Below are 19935 nucleotides of genomic sequence, written 5' to 3'. Positions count from 1 at the left end.
GCTGGGGAGTAAAGGATGGCAGAGTCTTTATGTTGACCCTTTAAAAAATAATGACTATATTCACAAATGCTTTTCATTTAGTCCAGTTTCTTAAGTACAGTGTAATGATTAAACACAAGTTTTATCTTTCTTTATAGTTTATTTTGACTAAAAAAGATGCACTGATAACCCCAGGGGCCATTTATTTAGTGAATTTGAGTAACTAATAGATACTTAATTATTAATTGTAGCTTATTCATATACATTCTTGTTTTCTTTGGAGACAGAGTGTCACTCCAGTGCCCTGAGTAGAGTGCCATGGCGTCAGCCTAGCTCATAGCAACCTCAAACTCCTGGCCTCAAGCAAACCTCCTGCCTCAGCCTCCAGAATAGCTGGGACTACAGGCATGCGCCACCATGCCCAGCTAATTTTTTCTATATATTTTTAGTTGTCCAGCTAATTTCTTTCTATTTTTCAGTAGAGACGGGGTCTCGCTCTTTCTCAGGCTGGTCTCGAACTCCCGAGCTCAAGGATCCTCCCGTCTCAGCCTCCCAGAGTGCTAGGATTATAGGAGTGAGCCACCATGCTCGGTCCTCCTTTTTTTTTTTTTTTCTGAAACAACCACCCTGAAAGGAGATCTATTTTTAGGACATTTTTAGATCCAACTCAAAAAGCAGCTTTTATTCTCTGTAGGTTACCAGAAACTTCAGACAGTAAAATATGACAAAAGTGCTATAGAGAGCTTTCAAACAACATTTCCTTTCATTAAATTAGTGACTGTGACTAGGTTATATAAAGATTCAAGGAAAGAAGTAGCATACATCACTCGACTTTTGGGATCCCAGAGGTTTTATCTTTTCATTTGGTACTGAATAAAGGCTTATCCCAGGATAACCTACACACCCCTTTTCTAATTCTAATGAAGATTAAATTCATCCAGAATCTCACATGTGACCTGACATATATTCATAAATGCTTTGTTTCTCAAATAAAAGAAAGCATTTCCTTCCTTTCATAATGATCTGTGGATACTAACAAAAACACTTTGTGTCTTTTGTCTAAAATGCCAAGTGCTTGGGATTATACATTGATATTTTAGAGTATGGAAAAAGGCCAGTGTTACTGTGCAATTGGAAATCTTTCATATTTAAAACAGTATTTTTAGCATCTAAACCTAGCTTTGGTCTGGGAGGAGGTCCTAAAACAGTGTCATTTTATTGCACTCAGCATATGATGGTCAGTGCAGCCCTGTTGGATGAAAAGGGTAGCTACAGCATGCCTCAGTCTGGCAAGAGGCCTTGGATATCTGCAAATGTGTTCTAAGGATAGCAGGGGGTTGGGCCCATCAGCTGTCAGCCACAGCTTCTGTTTATGCTGTGAACAATAGCCATGTGCCAGGGCAGTAATTATTGGTTGATTTTCCTTCTAAAATAAGTGTCCTAATAATTTGTCACAAAACCAACTTAAATTGCTATGGTGTTGCGTGCAACAGTTAAATTAGGAAAAAAAAAAAGAGAAAGAAATTCACAGCAAGAAATGTTTTAGTTTATTTCAGTGTGCATTTTATATTGGTAAATAGTGTAATTAAAATCTCGTTTGCAGGTTTTTCAAAAAGGTTATTTCTGTGTGGGAAAAATCCTTTGTTTTCTTACTTAATACCCTGAGCTGTAAATTAGAAAATAGGGAGAAAAAAGTTAGCAGGCAAATAGAGGTCCTCACTGTCTGTACTTCTTTGGAATGCCTCCCGCATTCCCGGGGCTCAGGTAATGTGTTTCTCTAGAAAAGCATGCATAATCTGCACCGAAATGAGCTGCTACCAGGCTCTGCACTGCCTGGGGATACAAATTAGGGATTTGATATTTGAAAATTAATCCAACTGAAAAATGTTTCAAGACTATTCGAGTAGTGTTACCTTGTATCTCTAGGTTCAAGTGTTACCCAAGTTCTCTTACCAAGAGAGGTGAGATGCATGTTTATGTACATAAATCTGATGCCAATTGGAAAATGGTAACAAAAGGATTGGCCAAAGCATAACAGATTTCAATGAGGAAGGGAAGAAAAAGGCCCTTCCTCCTTCCCCCTTCTCTTGTTGATTTTCTAAATTTGTAGTGTGTATGTGTTTCAGTTCACAGATCTCGAGAATGAAACATTTTCCTCCTCAGATTTAGCATGCTTTCATTGAAATGCTTATAGGGTTATTTTATAGAGATGTAGCTTAAAAAAAAAAAAAACCACAAGAATTACATTATTGTGTTACACTCTGTTCTAGCTAGAGCTCATTTTATTAAAGTTTTTTAAAGGTTTATTTTCATCTATAAAACAAGGAATGGTACCCTAGTCTCTATCTCTGTGCCAGGCTCCAGTTAATGTCAACTTGAGTTTTCTGTGTGGACAGGGCTAGTCCGTGGCCCTGGGTGATCATCTGTTGTTATCATTACTTGCCTGTACATGACTTCACAGCCCTAGCATAGAACCAGTTGTCATGCTTTCCATCTTTTTGTACCCCAAATAGCTCAGTGAGTAGAACTTGTGAACGGGTGGAGCCACAGCTTGAAAATGCAGAGATGGGTCATGGTTAGCAAGATTAAACTCAGAGAGACATCTATGGAACAATTTTCTCATATCCAACTTGCATGTATGAATATAGATTCTTTCTTTTGACTCTAAAAAATTATTTTTTATTTTAGAAAAGATAGATCCAGTATGTAAAATAAATACCATTTGGTTGCTTGCTACATGTGCTCAGTTGGAAGTATACCAGAAAATAAGAATTTTCATATCCTACAAAATATTATTGATTCCAATGGTTATCTACTATTAAATGAGAGTATTTGGAAGCTTGCAAATCATTGTCAAATACTCTTTGGCTTAGAGCTTTGGGTCTACAGGGAAATGAATTAATAAAACCTCTAAATTTAGTGAAAAATAGCTGGAGGGGACATAGACACATACCTAAAATTTCCATATGACCAAAATGATTGTACTTGTTTTCAAAGGTATTTCATGCATACAATATGCTAGGTATTACATAGAACAAAACTATGACATAAACCTTATAAACTTAAAATGTTATGATCCCTAGCAGGGTATTGGTCTAAATGTGAATAATGGTGTAAAGTTTTTCAAATACAGTTTTAAAATCACCATTTCATTCTAAAACAACACTGGCATATAGGCAAATACACCAGTGTTTAGTTTGCAATTTATCTTTTCCAGTGTTTATGCATTATGTATTCATATACTTATTAATAAATGGTAACATCCTTTAAAATAAATCATTGAGTACCAAGGAAATATTTTAAAATAGTCAAATATTTAAGTGGTTAATCATTGGAAGTACATAAAAGTCATAAAATTTATTTGGAAGATAATATTAATTATCGACTTTATTTAGGAAATACTATCATTTATTATAACACTGTATTCAATTATTAATATATCCTTTGTAGTGAAAACTCAGGCAACTCAGTTTCCATTATATTCTGGTCTACATAAAACATTTTTTGCAACATATCAAAACTGTTTCTATGAAAATGGTGTTTTGTCTATAAACAAAGATTTCTTATAATAATTCTTCTAAATAACTCCAGTAAATACAGTTGAACATCATTTTTAGTCTGTTTTATGACTCATTGAAAGTGTGCACATGTGCACACACATACACCCTTTCCATGTTATAGCTACTTGGGGATATATTAGCTACATTCATTTCCCAAGATTCTTACCGACTTAACCAGTGTGCCATTGATAGATGAAAAATTTATTCCTGGAAGATGGATCTGTCTTACAACAAATAGTCTAGGGCTTGCCAGTTGTGGTAACACCACACTTAGGTTGGAAGGCAAGAGTTTGAGCAATTCTTATTGGCTCAAAGCCTTTCAGCTCATACGCTGACACCAGTTGTTCTCTTTTAGACTGATTTGCTACTGGTATATAAAGTGAAGCCCATACAGAACATCACTCTAATTCCTCTTAAAAAATAAAACAAAATTCATGTAGTTGATACATTGGAAATTGTTTACAGGAGTAGCAGGATCAATATTCTGGAGTTGGTAACATAGAATTGGAAAAGATGGCATTGTTTTGCCTTTTTTCCCTCTTTTTCTTTGCCACTTCAATTATATCTGCTCTCATGTTCCTTTTCAAATAAGCCAATTACCTTTCCTGTGTGATCCAATTTGCAGGTACATGATAAGCAGCAGGTTAGAATGAAGAATAAATGATTATTTTTAATGATGATCAGCACATCTGATGTGATAAATTATGATTAATGAGTAAATTAGCAGTGAATGATGTAAATGAATCTGCTTTGGAAACTAACTGTACAAAAAGATGCTAAAGGGTCGTTAGGGTTTCTTTTTTTGTCAAATGCAGTGTCTGTGTTAAATAGCCCTGTGAGTATATTACCATTTAGAGGAAATATGAAAAAAGCCAATAAATACTATGTCATTGGCCTACATCCCTGCTGAGTGAGCCTGGGAGATTGTGTGTAACACATGATTTTTCTTCTGTTTCAGTGCAAAGGTCTTTATCACTCTACTGAATGAAATGGAAGCACAGTCTGTGTATTTGGAAAGTATAAATAGGTAGTAAGCAAACCCAGAGGCTTAAAGTGGAAAATGTTGAGTGAATGTCTAAATGGTTGCTGATAACGTGTTTTCATTAAGAATACATGACTCTGGTGTAAGGAATAGTAAGAATGGCTTCACAGATTGTATCTAAGGGTGATTCAAGACCACTTACATGCCTTCCTGAAATTTATGTCACTAAACCAGTGGTTACTGTGAGTGTCTTACACCAAAACAGATGGCCAGTCTTACTAAGCATGTCAGTAGTTCAGAGAAGTTTTATTGCCTAGATGCAGGGAATGTAGGGGATTGTTTGTTTTGGTCATAATATCTCATGGATGTATATTAATAAAAAGTTATGGTTGTGAGACTGTAAAATTTTCACTGCTGTAAAATAAGTGTTTGTGACCCAGATACATACCTTGAAATAGGACAAACTGCCACAAAACAGTGAAACATACCGTTGTCACTTTGCTGCTCCAATGTTATTGTCTGCACACATGTGAATTGTCCTGTTATAATATGCATACCTATGTTGTCAATAGCAAAATCTGGGATTGCTTGTTTTTCTGGAATGTGAAATAATCCCAGGTGAAATCAGAGATGTTGAAGGCAACTGGCAGGGCAGTCCCATGGTGGCAATTGGAATGGAGGGATTGGGATGGTGCTAGAGCTGTAAGGTTGGTCAGCTGTGCTGATGGTGTATGAACGTTTACTGGTTGGTTACTATATGCCAGACATTGTGCTAAATGTTTGCCATCCATTATCTTAAATAACAGATGAGAATTTGGCTGATTATAAAGTGATAATTTTTAGCTTTAGCAATGGTCCAGGTAATTGGACACTCTGATATATTACTGCTATGAATATAAACATTATTTTAGAAGTATAACTTATTAAAATATATCAAAACCCTTAAAAAATACAGTTTTTTTGATTCCATATGTTACATGTAGGGATAAATTATATATAGAAATGACATGTGCAGGGATATAATTATAATACAAGAATGATTTTGAAGCCTTGTTCTGATTGAAACATCAGAAACAACCTAAATATTTAACAGTAACTTAAAATGTCTATGCTCCTTATAATATTATATAAGAATGTTGAATTTAAATATTTCTAGAGATAAAATATTCACAATATATTTTAACTGATATGCTGATTATAAAATAATAGTACAGTATAACCTCTTTTTTGTGAAAAATCTTATATGTTAAATGGGCAGAGAAAATTCTTAAGAGTTATTCATCAAAGTGATAACCATTAGAATGTTTTAAGTATCTTCTTTTAATTTATTTATATTTTCTAATGTACTTACAATAAACGTATGTAATTGGAATAATAAAATCATTTTCCTTAAAAATTAAAAACACAAAAGGTGATAGAAGGAGAGCTCTGTGATAACAATGAGGTGGAATGGTCTTCATAAAAGAGATGAGATCCATTGTATTGTATTACACTTATCTGAACTCAAGTCCTGTGAAGGGACACATGAATTTGTGATTTGGCTATGCTACATTTTGCCAGCTTAGGGCCTGGTATGGATCTATTAGTCTCCCACTATGTCATATCAGTGCTTTGCAATGGCAATGTGTATTTTATAGAATTTGAATTTCACAGCTTATTTATCAAGCTATAAGCACATGTAACTTAAATAGAGGCACAGTAATCACATGTACAATATTATTATTCATCCTAAACACTCAAAAGTGTATAGTCTAGGATTCGGGGATAGCACCTTGGAGAGCCTTTTATCAAGCTCATGTATGCATTGAACACCTGTGTGCGGGTATGATTAGGAGTTGTAAGACTTCAGAGATGACCAGGTCATAAATGCTTTTCTCAAGGTTCTATTAATGTGAAGGGGGGGATAAAACACATGTGCATAAAATATAGAAATGTATGACATATAGACTGCTGTGCCTCATAAGGGATGCAGAAAGTATGAGAGGGGAGTTAAAAGGATGGTGGATTTCATCCAGATCAGAGGATCAAAGAAGGCTTCAAGAGATTTAATTTGAGATTGAAAAACAGGTACATTTTGTAAATTGAGCAGTGGGGAGGAAGGCCTTTTGTATAAAGGAACAGCATGTACCAAGGCATTGGGATGGGGGAATTTTAGATTCTTGATAGGAAATAGTGGAAATATATTTGGGAAAATAGGTTGGCAGAAGCTCTAGAAGATATTAAAAGCCAAGCAGAATTTCTGGTTTTATTCTACAGCCGTAAGCTATCAAAGTTTATTTATTTATTTTTTGAGTGGAAAAGAGCTGTAATCATAGATGTGTTTAAAAAATAAAAAACCCAAAGAATCAAAAGGGAAAAGAACAGATAGATCCACATTAATGTGCAATATTGATAGTAGAGATAAACACCAGAGGTGAGGGTGACTAGCTGGGAGGCTACAGTTATCATGAAATTCAGTAATTCTCCATCTTCATTGAATGTTGGAATCTTCTGGAAATTAATTACCTAGCCCCATCTACTGATTTTCTATTTTAATTGACCTGGAATGGGGTCCAGGCACCTATAGTTTTATATTTTTAGGGTTCCCAAATTATTCTAATGTCCAGCTTTGAAAGAGAATCATGGCCATTGTTATTAGGTATGAAAAAAAAAAGTGTGAGAAATATTAGTGGTAGATCCATGGGACTTAATAATTGATTGTGGGGGGGGGGCACAGCAGAAGTCAGAAGAGGCAGTTGCAAGGCTGGGTGTTTGGGAGGATGAGAGTGTCGCAAACAGAAGTGGGCACTTGGAAAGAGAAGCAGATGGCATAGTGTGTTTTCTTTCACTCTAACGATTTTGAGATGCTGGAAGGTAGTCTTTCAAGCAGTTGGAAATAAGGACCTGACATTGAGAAGAAGTTCGAGTGGGAGATATCTTTTCATTAAATCAAATCTCTTCATCCTGTCTTCTTTTCTTCCCTGCCTCCTCCTCTTCCTTTTTCTATTCCTATCGGTGTACTTATCAATCTTTTGTCAACTTAAATATTGATAGCTATACAGAGGCATAGACTCTGTCTATCCAGTGGGAAGGCTTTGGTAGTCATTCTCAAAGAATTAAGAGTTGGGGCCTAAAGAAAGCTAATGGTGTAGCCATTCATAGAAATATGCTGTAAAGTGTATTGAAAAGGAAAAGGGTAAATCAATGTTCAAGAACTTTATTGGAGTATTTGCCTTTTTCCATCATGAGCAAATCGAATGTGTAAGTAGAATAGTACTAAAGTAATCTGCCATACTAAACTTAGAACTTAGGTGATTTGTTTATAAATTTTGTGCCATTGATTTTTATCTGTTGGCCAGGCATCATAATCAGTTAATTTATCTCTGATTTCAGTTGGCTCCTGGGAAGAAGTTTTGCTTTAGGAGAAGACAGCATATTCTGGATGAACTTTTTCAGTTAACTAGTGAAAAATAATTGCTGTAATATAGCACCCTTGAGAAAATAATCAATATACATTTTATAGTTAAATAAAACAGATTTCAAAGTATACAATAAATTGACATACAACATATCTGTGCAGTGTCTTTGTAACTTCCCATCTTCAGATTTGGCCCCGTGAAAATATCAGTGCTTCACAATTAGACTAAAAGCCCATGACTCACTCTAAACCTCAGTGAGCCTTCCTTGCTTTCTTTTCCTCTTTATTCCTCTTTCCTTCCTTCCAAATATCTATATTACTATAAAGCTTTCTATAAATCTTTAAAAGAGGGGTAATGATAGCATCCTGAAGGACTGTTGGAAAACATTGAATGTTAGCTATATAAAACATTTAGTCTAGTGCATGGAACTCACTAAAGAGTAGTCATTTCTTTATTTCATTCTGAAATATAATGGTCCTTAAATCAAATTTTAAGGCTAAAAGGTTGTTTTGTGAGTTGTATGAAAAAGGAAATACCATAAATAATTCAACAAAAAGTCTGTTGAAGACCTGTCCTGGCCATGGATGTCAAGAGGTGACCCTAGTCAGATCCCGTGTGATGAGGTCAATGTCCACAGGCCCTGGTTTATATAGAACATCTACTATGGAAAGCACCACAGACTATATCTGTACCATGATTTTGGCTCTCCTTAGCAGTTTTACGTCATCAACGTTGGTGCCTCCCTCTTCTATCATGTGTCCATGCAGTTGTATTGGTGTCTCACGCATTGTCCTCGCTACTCCCTACCCTGTGAAAATCAAGCTAATTATAACAAAGAACCCATCATCCACACAGATTCTGGATGCTCTCCATGTTTGGGACAGTGGCAATAGGATGTGATGTGGCTGTACAGAAATGTGAAGCCCTGTGACAGCTTCTTACCTGCAAACCTTCAAACCAGGCCATTACCCTTAGAAACACCCTTAACTTGCCTACTAGGCTCTGCATTCCCCGCTGGACCCCAGAGGCCCTGTTCCTGGGCTTTCCTTCAGAGCCTCATTCTGACACTTAGGTAGGAAGAAAGATTAGAGATGAGCTCATTTGATGTTCTCATAAATGTTACAGACCTTTTCAGAAGGAAGCAGATTCCTAAATATGACTACCTGCTTTTTTTTTTTTTTTTTTGAGACAAAGTCTCACTCTGTTGCCCAGGCTAGAGTGCCATGGCATCAGCCTAGCTCACAGGAACCTCAAACTCCTGGGCTCAAGTGATCCTCCTGCCTCAGCCTCCTGAGTAGCTGGGACGACAGGTGCGCACCATCATGCCTGTCTAATTTTTTGTTTCTATTTTTAGTTGCCAGCTAAGTTTTTCTATTTATAGTAGAGATGGGGTCTCATTCTTGCTCAGATTGGTCTCAAACTCCTGACCTCAAGTGATCCTCTTTCCTCAACCTCCCAGAGTGCTAGAATTACTATCTGCATATTCTTATGGGACATTCCTTCATTCTCTCTCTTAGTCTTATTTAATAGCATTATTAACCCCCCCCTTCCAAGATTTTAAGTTCATCATTATGACAAATATCCCTTTAAAAACAAAGCTCTCTATTTAAGGATATGTTAATCAGCTTAAAGAAATAAAGCCAATTGTTTACATGCTGTTAGTTTTCACCATGCAACACATTTTCTTGATGTCCACAGAAGCAGCTTATTAATTAGAATTAAATTAGACAAATGGCATGCTCATTTTTTCTCTTCACTTTTGTAGCATGTGACCCTTTCTATAAATCTGTTTTTAGTGATTCTCAGTCAATCAAGTTACTTCAAACCTGGATTGTCTTCTTAACCTTTAAGAATTTCTCATAAATTCTACGGATGTTACTAGTAGCTTTCAGTGGCTCTCCTCCGTTAGGTCTACTTAGTGTAGTGTACTAAAGGGAGTGTGTCATCCTCAGCACAGCAGTTTGTTAAAGACAGTCAAAGGCAGTTTTGCTGGTTTTGGTTGGTCCTCTCCTCTAAATATAATAGCCACAAGTGCACATTGAGCTTATCGCCTTGTCTTCAGAGAGCCTAGCAACTTTGAAACATGATATGCATCAAAATATTACAATGATTACACATAAAGTTACTGTGCATTGGTTATACTTTAAGAAACAATCTAACTTCCTAAAAGCAAAAATCAATCTGCAGCCTGTGGCTTCTCTTGAGCTGAGTAGAAAATAATAATCTACTAACTTCCCGGAGCTACTGTCTGCTCTGTGAGTGCATCCTGAGAATGCACAGTCTTGGAAAACAGCAAGCGAGCCTGGCAGACACATTCTAGAATATCAGCCATGCTTCTGTTCTGCGGTTTATGCAAGTGTAGCTTCTCTACTTTCCATTTAGAAAATAGACTTTCTGGGTCGAACAGTAATTTGACCTCTGCAGTGCTTGGCGTTAGTTTAGTAAAAGATCATACTCCTCACTTGTCAAAACCAGCTTGTGCAGAAATGCATTTTGCAAAGCACAGTGTTGGCAGCTTCAGGTAGATAGCAATGGCAATTAGCTATAATAATGGGAGGATACCTCTTGGTAGGTGGAAAGTTCTAATGCTCTTCTCTCCATCTTTACACTCTTGATATTTCCTTTTTTCTTAGACCAAGTATAACATTAATGGTTGTGTCTCATGGAATAAAGATGAGGATTTTCACTATTCAGATCCGAGTCTGTCCTGTATTGTGACTTTTTGGCAGACGTCTTTGTTTTATGCTTTACTTGGATTCTCTTCCCTTTTTCCCCCATCTTCAGAGCATGACTTTAAATTTGGGCAGTGCCTATGACAAAACAAGGCAGAGGATTCATCTAGTTCCTTTTATTAAGCTGAGATATAGAGAAGGGGAAGTGGGTGCTGTATATTGTTATGCACCTCTGAGAATAAAGATTTTTACTTGCCTTGAGCATTTGTTAGAGTTATTACTAAGTTTAATCTTTTCTCTACATCATATCTTTCCTTTGGCTGGCTGCCTAGCATTGACAGCATGACTCAGAAATTTGAGCAGCAAAGATGATTATTTATGTAACACACATGCTTATTGAAAGGATTTTATTGTGTTATCTAGAATGTTAGTTGGTATCATAGAATGATGACATTTATCCTTTCTTTGGTTTGGATTTTGTGGGAAAATATAGGAAAATTGGTATCAGATCCCATAAAAGAAAGTCACGATTTCCTTGTCTGTGAAGGACAGTGTCTTTTAATAGGTTAATTCCATTACTTGACTTGGTCTTCAGAAATAAAACCCTATAGTAGCATCCAGTGGTCATGTCTTTGGCAGATTCTTATATATTGATACTTGTCAATATTAGCATGAAAATGTCAATGTATGACCAGAAAATCAATGAGAAACATACTTGGAAAACATTAGACTGGTACTCACACCTCTTCACCAAGTATATGGAAATATACCTTCTCTGCTTTTTATTTAGAATCAAGATTTTATGTTTAATATTAATTTGACTTACTTAGTGTCCTTACCCACCAGTTATTTCCAGAAGCACTTACCTAGGCCCTTAAGTGGCACCAGGACATAGGAAGCACTTGTCCAAGCAGCCATTGATCATTTTCAGATTGTCAGAATCTCCACCTTTACCTTATTCTTTGGGATGGGAAATGGGATGTTATCCCTTTAAAAAAAACCCAATCCCAGTGCAGGGAAAGTGGCATCCTACCTCTGGTTTTATTTAATTTCTGACTAATATGCACTCATTTTATTCAACAGCCCTTTACTCTCTCCACACATTCTTGCAAGAAATTTCAAAACAGAACTTCAGTGGGAAGCTGGGTTGTTGCAATGGATTTTCACTCATGATTGACGATTTTTAGACTATGGAAAATAAAAGGAAGGTACCGAAAAAGGACAGTATTATACCATTTAATATACCAATGTAATTGCATTTTGTTTTTCCAGGGAAATTTCCTAGAAATTTTAATTGCATAATTATAACTTCTATATTAGATGCTGACAAGCAAGTAGCTATTATCAATTTGCATTGTTTGAAACAGCCAAAAAAGAAATATAAAAACTTGTAATATTTTTGTTTGATTGTTTTCAGAAAAGTGACATGAATGTGGGATTCCTTTTTATTCCTCTCACTGTTAGTCAATTTCAAATTGTTTCAAGTACTTCTCACAGCTTTCGGTAATCATCTAGTTTGTACTGAAGCCCAGAGGTGCTGCAGAATGTGATATCTAGCAGCGTTATTAGAGCCTGTTTTCTTTCCTAATATTTGTGAACATAAACAGACTCCTGTGTTCCCACCAATTCCACTATCACCAAGCTGAATTTGCTGATGAGGTGGAAACTCACTCCTCAGGACCAGCTTTGCAAAGATGCCTTTCCTGAATTTCCCTCCTTGTGGAAATAATATATAAAGCTACAAAATCTTAAAACTATAAGGGATTTCTACAAAATAATTTATTTCATATCTCATGTTTTTACCATTAAGAAACAATAAAGTTAGGTAATTTTTTTCCTGCAAGATCATCCATATATATCATGGTGGAGCCAAGATGGGAATCCAGCTTCCCTGACTCCAGAAAAACCCAACTGAGAATGAGAACACATCCTCACGCAGCAGGATCACGTGGGGACATGAAAACAGTGGAGAGAAAATAGTGGTGATGAGCAAGCGAGGATAAACTTTGTTATTATTTTCTCCTTTCTCAGAACCTAAAGACTGATCTGAAAATCAATTTTAACTATGATTACCTAAAACCATTTTTAAAGGACCGTAATTGAAAAACAGTAAGAGTGAACAGAAAATTTGTAGCAGGGATCAGAAAATGGGAAATAAAATGGAAAAGTAAAATGTTTTGGGGTTTTAAAAAATTTCTTACTGTAACATAATTGTAAAAACTCAAGGTTATAAGACAGATGTAAAGAAGCAGGAAAAATAATTAAAATACCAACATTAGTGTTTTAGTATACTTTGTCCAATCTGTGTGTGTGTGTGTGTATGTGTGTGCGTGCACACACACATGTGCATTTTTCTTTATCTTCTATCCCTCAGTTCTAATTCTGTATTATGCTTTTGTGGCTTATCAAATCATAAGCATTTCTCATGTCATATGATAAAAACTTTGTAAATATAACATTCACTACTTCTATGATGTTTCATCACTCTGCCATAGTTTATTTCACCATCAATTCCTGTATTATTTAATATTTAGGTCACTTACAATCTTTTCTAAACAAATGATATGATGAATATCTTTGTGAATACATATTCATCTACATTTTATACCATTCTTGTGTGATAGATTTCTAGATCATGAAATCTATCAAGATGGAAAATAAGTTTTTAAGGGGGAGGGGAGTGAATATTAGGCACATTTAAAGCAGATGAAAGGTATGTAAAAAGCTTCCAACTTCTATCCTTCTAGCCCTAGTAATCTTTAAGTCTATAGCTTTCTTTAAAGAAATCCTTTTCTTTGCTATGACTTTGGAGGCTTCTAGACTCATCTTCTTTTATGCAAATTGTGGCGTTAAGTTTCAAGGAAGGCAGCCCACAATATCTGGGTTAAGGAGTCACTTTACCATTTTCCCCTCTTTCTATTTCTTGCCAAACCTTCTAATTCAGGGCTATATTTCTTGTCTCTTTAAAATTTCCTAGCATTTCTCTTAAATGTCACTAATTTTAATAGTTCAGCGGTGGCAGTGCTGCTTTCTGGCAGTGTCCTGATAGTGGCATCAAAGCAAAGAGCTAAAATTTTACTCACTTTGATTGATGGGCTCATTTTGTTACAGAGGACAAATTGGATTTTTTTTATACTGGTAATAAAAATTAATGTGTGATGTTGCTTTTCGGATGTTATTGGATCTCTACCTTAATACAGATTTCAGCAATAAAAGCACTAACAGATAACTTGACCAGAAAATTACTTCCTTCCACCCTCAAAAGTAAAAGGTGCTTTCCTAATTTTGTCATCTTAGTACATTTTTCTATGTATGTATGTATGTATGTATGTATTGGTGGGAATGGGGTTGAGGATGGTGGGGAAAACAGGGAAGTGGGGTAGTAAATAGTCTGTATTTCAAGTTTCCATTTAATTGTGTTTTGTTTTCTTTTTTTTTTTTTTAAATTTCAGCACCTCCAAGGTTTACACGAACTCCCGTTGATCAGACAGGGGTTTCTGGCGGAGTTGCTTCTTTCATTTGCCAAGCTACGGGAGACCCAAGACCTAAAATTGTCTGGAACAAAAAAGGAAAGAAAGTCAGCAATCAGAGATTTGAGGTATTAGGTCCATTGTTCTGTTTCTCTGGGGGAAGAATGTATCTGTTCTATCTTTGGTTTGTTTGTTAGTTGCTTGCTTTGCTCTGATATAAGACGTCATAATCACTGAGATATGGCATTCCTCATCTTGCAAGTGATGGAAAACTTAACTCCAAATGGCTTTTTTAGAAAGGAAAGTTAGAGGTTTAAGCGACTGACTTTTGTTTCTACTTGTGCCCAGGCTCAAACAGTGTTCCTAGTACCCATCTGTCAGCTTCATCTTCAGGCTGTTTTCCCTTAGGGCTATCAGAGGGAGCCTCATATCCTCACAGGACCAAGTCTAGAGGATGTGTGAAAGCTTGTCTCTTCCAAAAGCTTCTTATCCAATTCGCTCTAATTAAGTTACATGTTTATACCTGAGCTGATCTGTGTGGACAGGTGGATGGTATAGGCTAATTAATTAAAGCCAATCAGAGTCTACCTCTGTGCTGGGAAAGCGGTGGGTTCCATCCAATCCCATGGCCTAGAATGAGAGAGAACAGTGTTTTCCCAAAGGGAATTCAAATGCCTGTTACCAAGAAGAAGGGGATTGGATGCTGAGTGGCAAATGAAGTTGTCCACTACACCTTGCATCTATGTTTTACAAGTAGTGTAAACTCGAATGAGAAATTTGCTCCAATATCTTAGTGTGAAGTACTACGGTACTCTGAAAGAAGCATACCCAAACAGGTTGGTATTGCAGATAGACCTATCAAAGAAATTGATTTTCTTTATTCAAGAAAGCTCAGTGCATTGAACATGATGAAACATAAATCAGAGATTTCTTTTTTGAGTGTTTGTGAGGAGCCCTATCATTTGGAAATTTGCTCATTTTACAGGGAAAAAAAAAAAAACAGCAATAGGCTACACAGAAAAACTGTGGAAGAAGCATACACTATCTCATGCATATAATTTACAACATGAAGAGAATAGCTTGATTTTTAGTGGATACCAAGACCACCAAAGTGCCCAAAATTATAAAACTCACTTCATTTTTACCTGAGTTTGTAATCTACTTCGTGGCCTAATTCACAGTTTGGCAGATTAAAGGCTATTTCTAGTTAAAAGAAATATAACAACTACAAAATTCAAAATGGTTTAATTTCACTTATTTTCACAGGATTGTGCAGAGTGATACAGGGTTCAAATGTACAAAAAAACCTAATTTTAATGATGAAATTTGAAATCTGTACTGTAATTTATTAATACACATGATAAATTTAAAATTATGCTTAAAAACAAACAATTACTTAAAGATAAAAATAATATATTCATCTTTGAGAAACGATTCCTACTTCATGTAGAAGATATATATGTGCATTTTTGGTACACTTTCTTTTTTTTAAATTTAAGTGAAGTTAATTTTTCATTAAAGAGGAGTTTGATGTCATGCTTACTAGGGACAATGGCTTCTCGACAAAATCTTGTAACAAAGATTAACTTATAATACTAAACATTTGAAAGCATGATCTCTGGTCAGTACCTAATTCCTAGTGAAAGCCATGTGAACACATCCAGGGAAAATTAATTATTTTTACACAAAGCACTTTCATCGAACCGTATCAAGTTTTGCACTGAAAATCTTTAATAATTGTAACAGTATATATAGTTTTTGCTTTCACAAGTCTATAAGGGCCATTACAGCAATAGATGAGATTGTTTTTGATATTTTTCTATCTCCAATGCCAGATATGGTATCTGGTCCTTGGTAGGCTTGTGATTAATACCGGATATCAAATAAAAACATTTTCAAACTGGAAATTATAACACTAGCTTGTAATGTGTGGTATATTGTTTGTTGTAAGAGAAAAGGTCTAAATCTAGGAAATAGTTCAGAAGTATAAACATACAAGGACATTTAATAATAATAAAAATTTAAGTTGGTATTAAAGATGCTTAAACCTTTCTCTATAGTAAAACATATGATGCCTATACATAATTTTTTTTTAAATTAGGGAATAATTGACAAAGATTCCAATAACTATGCATTTTTTCTCTTATAACATGCATTGTAGATTCATTTTAAAATGTATACTTAATAGAGTTAAAAATAAATTGCGGTGTGTTGAGAAATGGGACATTTTGGATTTCTTTGTAAATTTCGAACAAAAATGGAATGTACAAAGGACTTGAAGTGAATATATTTTTAAAATATTCAATCTCCTTCCTCTGTATGTTAACATACACACAAAATATGGGATTAAGCATTCCATAAATATATTTATAAGGCATTCTCAATTTATTCACAATTTAGGCACATGGAAATATTATTCACAGGGAATGCAAGAAAAAGAACATCATCTCAGTGAGTAGCTGAAGAAATGCAGCATAGTTATAGGAAAGACAGGTAGAGGACTATACAGCTTTGTATACATATTTATGAGTATCATCATCACCATTATCATCCTTTTTTTTTTTTTTTTTTTTTTTTTACAAAAAGTAGTACTTAAATTAGCTGACAAGTGCCTAGGATTATTAGTGTTGCTAAACTGTTTAAGAGAAGAGTTCATAATGATGGTGAATTCAGGCTTAGTGTGTAGGACATTAATTTTCTGCCTGGTGAAGCAAGCCTCCATTTTATAGCAAGAATGCTCTAAAAATGCAGAAAATGCTAAGCTAGAACAAATACTGGAATGATTTAATGCAAAATTAATGCATGCCATCAGGCTTTGGGGTTGTGAAAGCTGTCTCGTTGGCTGCCTAAGTACTAGATTTATGCAGTTTCTCTTCATGGTTTGCTCATCTATACTGCTCAGGATGAGACACTTTAAGCCAGCAGAACTATCTGTGGTGGCATGTATTAATTCTTCACCTCTCAGTCCAATTATTGAATGGATCCACATGTGCACGTGTGCTGTCAGAGAAAGAATAATTTGGGGTTTATTCATCATAGCTGCAAGTCTCTTGCAAAATTAATAGGATCAAATTGCCCAGTATGTACATACTGGGATATTTTTATGAGTAAACCCTGGGTGGTTTTTAGTAGAAGGCAGAAATCCATATTTTTGCATATGTAGTTTCATATCTTTCTCTTTATTCAGTAGACCAACTATTCTGTTTCATCACTATATCAAAATTCAGTTTTAGAATGATGCTGAGTTTATTCTGAGCCTAATGGCGGATTTCACCACTGCATTGAGAAGTTTAGCTGAGAGGTAGACAATTGTAACAACACCTGTGACAGCTATTGTTTCCTCTAATAGGTAATAGAGTTTGACGATGGATCTGGATCAGTTCTCAGAATACAACCCTTAAGGACTCCGCGGGATGAGGCCATTTATGAATGTGTGGCCTCAAATGTTGTGGGAGAAATAAGTGTATCCACTAGACTCACAGTTTTACGTGGTAAGTGCTCAAGCGCAAGGCTGTTTGTGTGTCGTCGTTGTGATTCTGTCTTTTGTGGGATCATTAAAAAGACTGGCATTATCATGATGCTTAAATGGAAAAGGAAATTGAGTATGATGTTTGTAAATGTTGAACTTTAATTAGACAGTGGACAGTTTTCTCTCATTATGGGCCTTGAAAAAATGCTAATCAGTGAAAGAAAAGAAAAGCCAAAAGAAGTGTTGATTTCATATGCCAGATATTGTTTTGATTTTTAGTAGAGATTCTAGAAAGGAAACAGGGTACGCTGTTCTTTTTTATATGTTAGCATCACTTCTGCATGGATTTTTCATACCTTGTTCAGCAGCTATGTTTTACAAACTACAAACTACCAAAGCTGACACTGATGTTTGCAAAACTAAAGGAATAAGCTTAACCTAAAGATGAGCTTCCCTTAAGCAATTGATCCAAGCCAAGAATAAGAAAGGCATCTTTCTAATTTATGTCAAAAACTGTATTTCAGTCTTCTTTCGTGAAGTAATATTTATTGATGCAAGTGAACTGGGATGGTGAAAACTTTTCTGTGTCTCTGACTAGGTTGCTTATACAATTTGACAAAGCATGGATGACTTGGCAAATCTTTAGCACATTGCATTCACTTTCTAGACTTTGTTTACCATGACAGTGCTAGAGAATATAGGCTACTGATTAGTACTCTGTTGTATACCTCTAATTCAGTTTTTTGTTTAGAGATAAGAACATTGCCTGATTTGACACCTAGCAGTTGACAGTTCCAGATTAACACTTCTTTGCCTTTATCTCTTTCTCCCTCAAACACTTTTGTTTTGTTTTGTTTTGTTTTTCTTTGCTTTGAGCTTTATTTTGCTCTATTCCAGAATTTAGGAGAAAAGATTTTCTTAAGATGGAGGGGAATTGGAAAGAAGGGATCAGAATTATAGAGGAACTTATATGGATTAAGAACATTTCTCCTCCATTTGTTTTCCCATTGAGGGATGTATTTATTTTGTATCTTTTATAAAATCAAAAATAATTTCCTTTCAGATCTGTTTGGTATCCCATTTTGGTCTCTCTCAAGAAGGTGCACCCTATTGATATTTTCAACAACCTACTTGTTTCGAGTAGACAGTAATTAATAATGTAGGCCAAATTTACTTGGTGGATTTGAGATTTTTAAAAAAAAAACACACAAAATATCTTAGAAGTAAAATTAATTAGTTAATACAAAAGCTGAGAAAATTAGATTATTTGCATATACATTCTTAAATGTGTTTTTAATAATATAAACACCTCACTAAGCTGCAGGGAAAATACTGACCACTGGAGATGTAGGTTTTGAATGTACGTAACAGAATGCTGCTTAAAAACAGACAAGTCAGATTTGAACCACATTTCTAGCTATTATGACAAGCTAAGTGGATGCAAGAAGTTTCCCATCTTTTGATTAGCACATAGAAATGTTGACAAAATATCTGAAAATAAAATGAAATGCACAATTAGGCTTGCAAATAAGAAAGAGAAATTTCCAGGTGCTAAAAACAAAAAGGGGTCCCCAGAGAAAAGACAATTATAATCTTACAACCCAAGATAATAACTGAATGGCCATATGCTTTAGGGCTGGAGTTTTTACTCTTCTGCAGGATGTAGACATACATAAAATAAGATGGGAGTAAGAAGAACTAGGTCAGCTTTCTGCATACAGGTGAGACTCCTGGCACTTACTATACAATACAAAGAACCCAGAAGCTTAACATAAAAGCTGGTCAGAAATAGTGAAGTCCCTTAGAGTGTGGAACAGACAGCTGTGAAGGCATTCACCCCACACAGACATTCCCACAGTCTAGGGCACATGACCCTAGAGAAGGTCATTCAGAGCCAGATGGGCTCATAGGCACCAATTCTAAAGCATGCAAGCCAGGTCCAACCCACAAGGGACAGTAGTCCCAATCCCTGAGGGTAGAAATCATAGTTTGTGAACTACAGATAATTGAACTGTATGAATGGGTTTTAAGATAAATAAGTTTAAAATATTTGAAAAGGGAAGGAAAGAATGAAATCTGTCAGGCAAGAACAAGACATTAGGGAAAAAAAGAGTAGAGGAGTTAGAAGTCAGAGTTGAGAGCTGGGAGAAATCTTAAAGACTGTTTTTATATATGCTGTAACACGTACTATAGAAACTATGAACATGTGAATGTACATACAAACATTTACAAAAATTTTAAAGGTCTGAAAATTGTAGTCATTTTTTTATTTATTCACATCTGAAGCAAAATGTGACTCATTTCTTGATCTTTCAAAGTTTTAATCTCCATTTATTCACCTAATTTAGAACCAATGTTGTCGTGTAGAAATTATATCATGAAAAGTACTACAAAATAAAATTTAT

At 35.4% G+C, this 19935-nt stretch overlaps 1 protein-coding gene across 5 annotated transcripts in view; it reads left to right on the top strand.

The window, feature by feature from the left end:
• Positions 1-19935, top strand: part of PTPRD (protein tyrosine phosphatase receptor type D) — a 493549-nt gene that overhangs the window by 184782 nt on the left and 288832 nt on the right. For all 5 annotated transcript variants that reach the window (XM_069476476.1, XM_069476475.1, XM_069476474.1 and 2 more), the window contains 2 exons: positions 14044-14189; positions 17411-17552. In XM_069476476.1, the coding sequence (XP_069332577.1) occupies positions 14044-14189; positions 17411-17552 (288 nt within the window). The remainder of the gene's footprint in view (positions 1-14043; positions 14190-17410; positions 17553-19935) is intronic.

Source organism: Eulemur rufifrons, chromosome 7 (genome assembly GCF_041146395.1).
Source record: "Eulemur rufifrons isolate Redbay chromosome 7, OSU_ERuf_1, whole genome shotgun sequence".
NCBI lineage: Eukaryota > Metazoa > Chordata > Mammalia > Primates > Lemuridae > Eulemur > Eulemur rufifrons.
The sequence above is the reverse complement of the archived record's forward strand: the minus strand, read 5'-3'. Positions and strand labels throughout refer to the sequence as shown.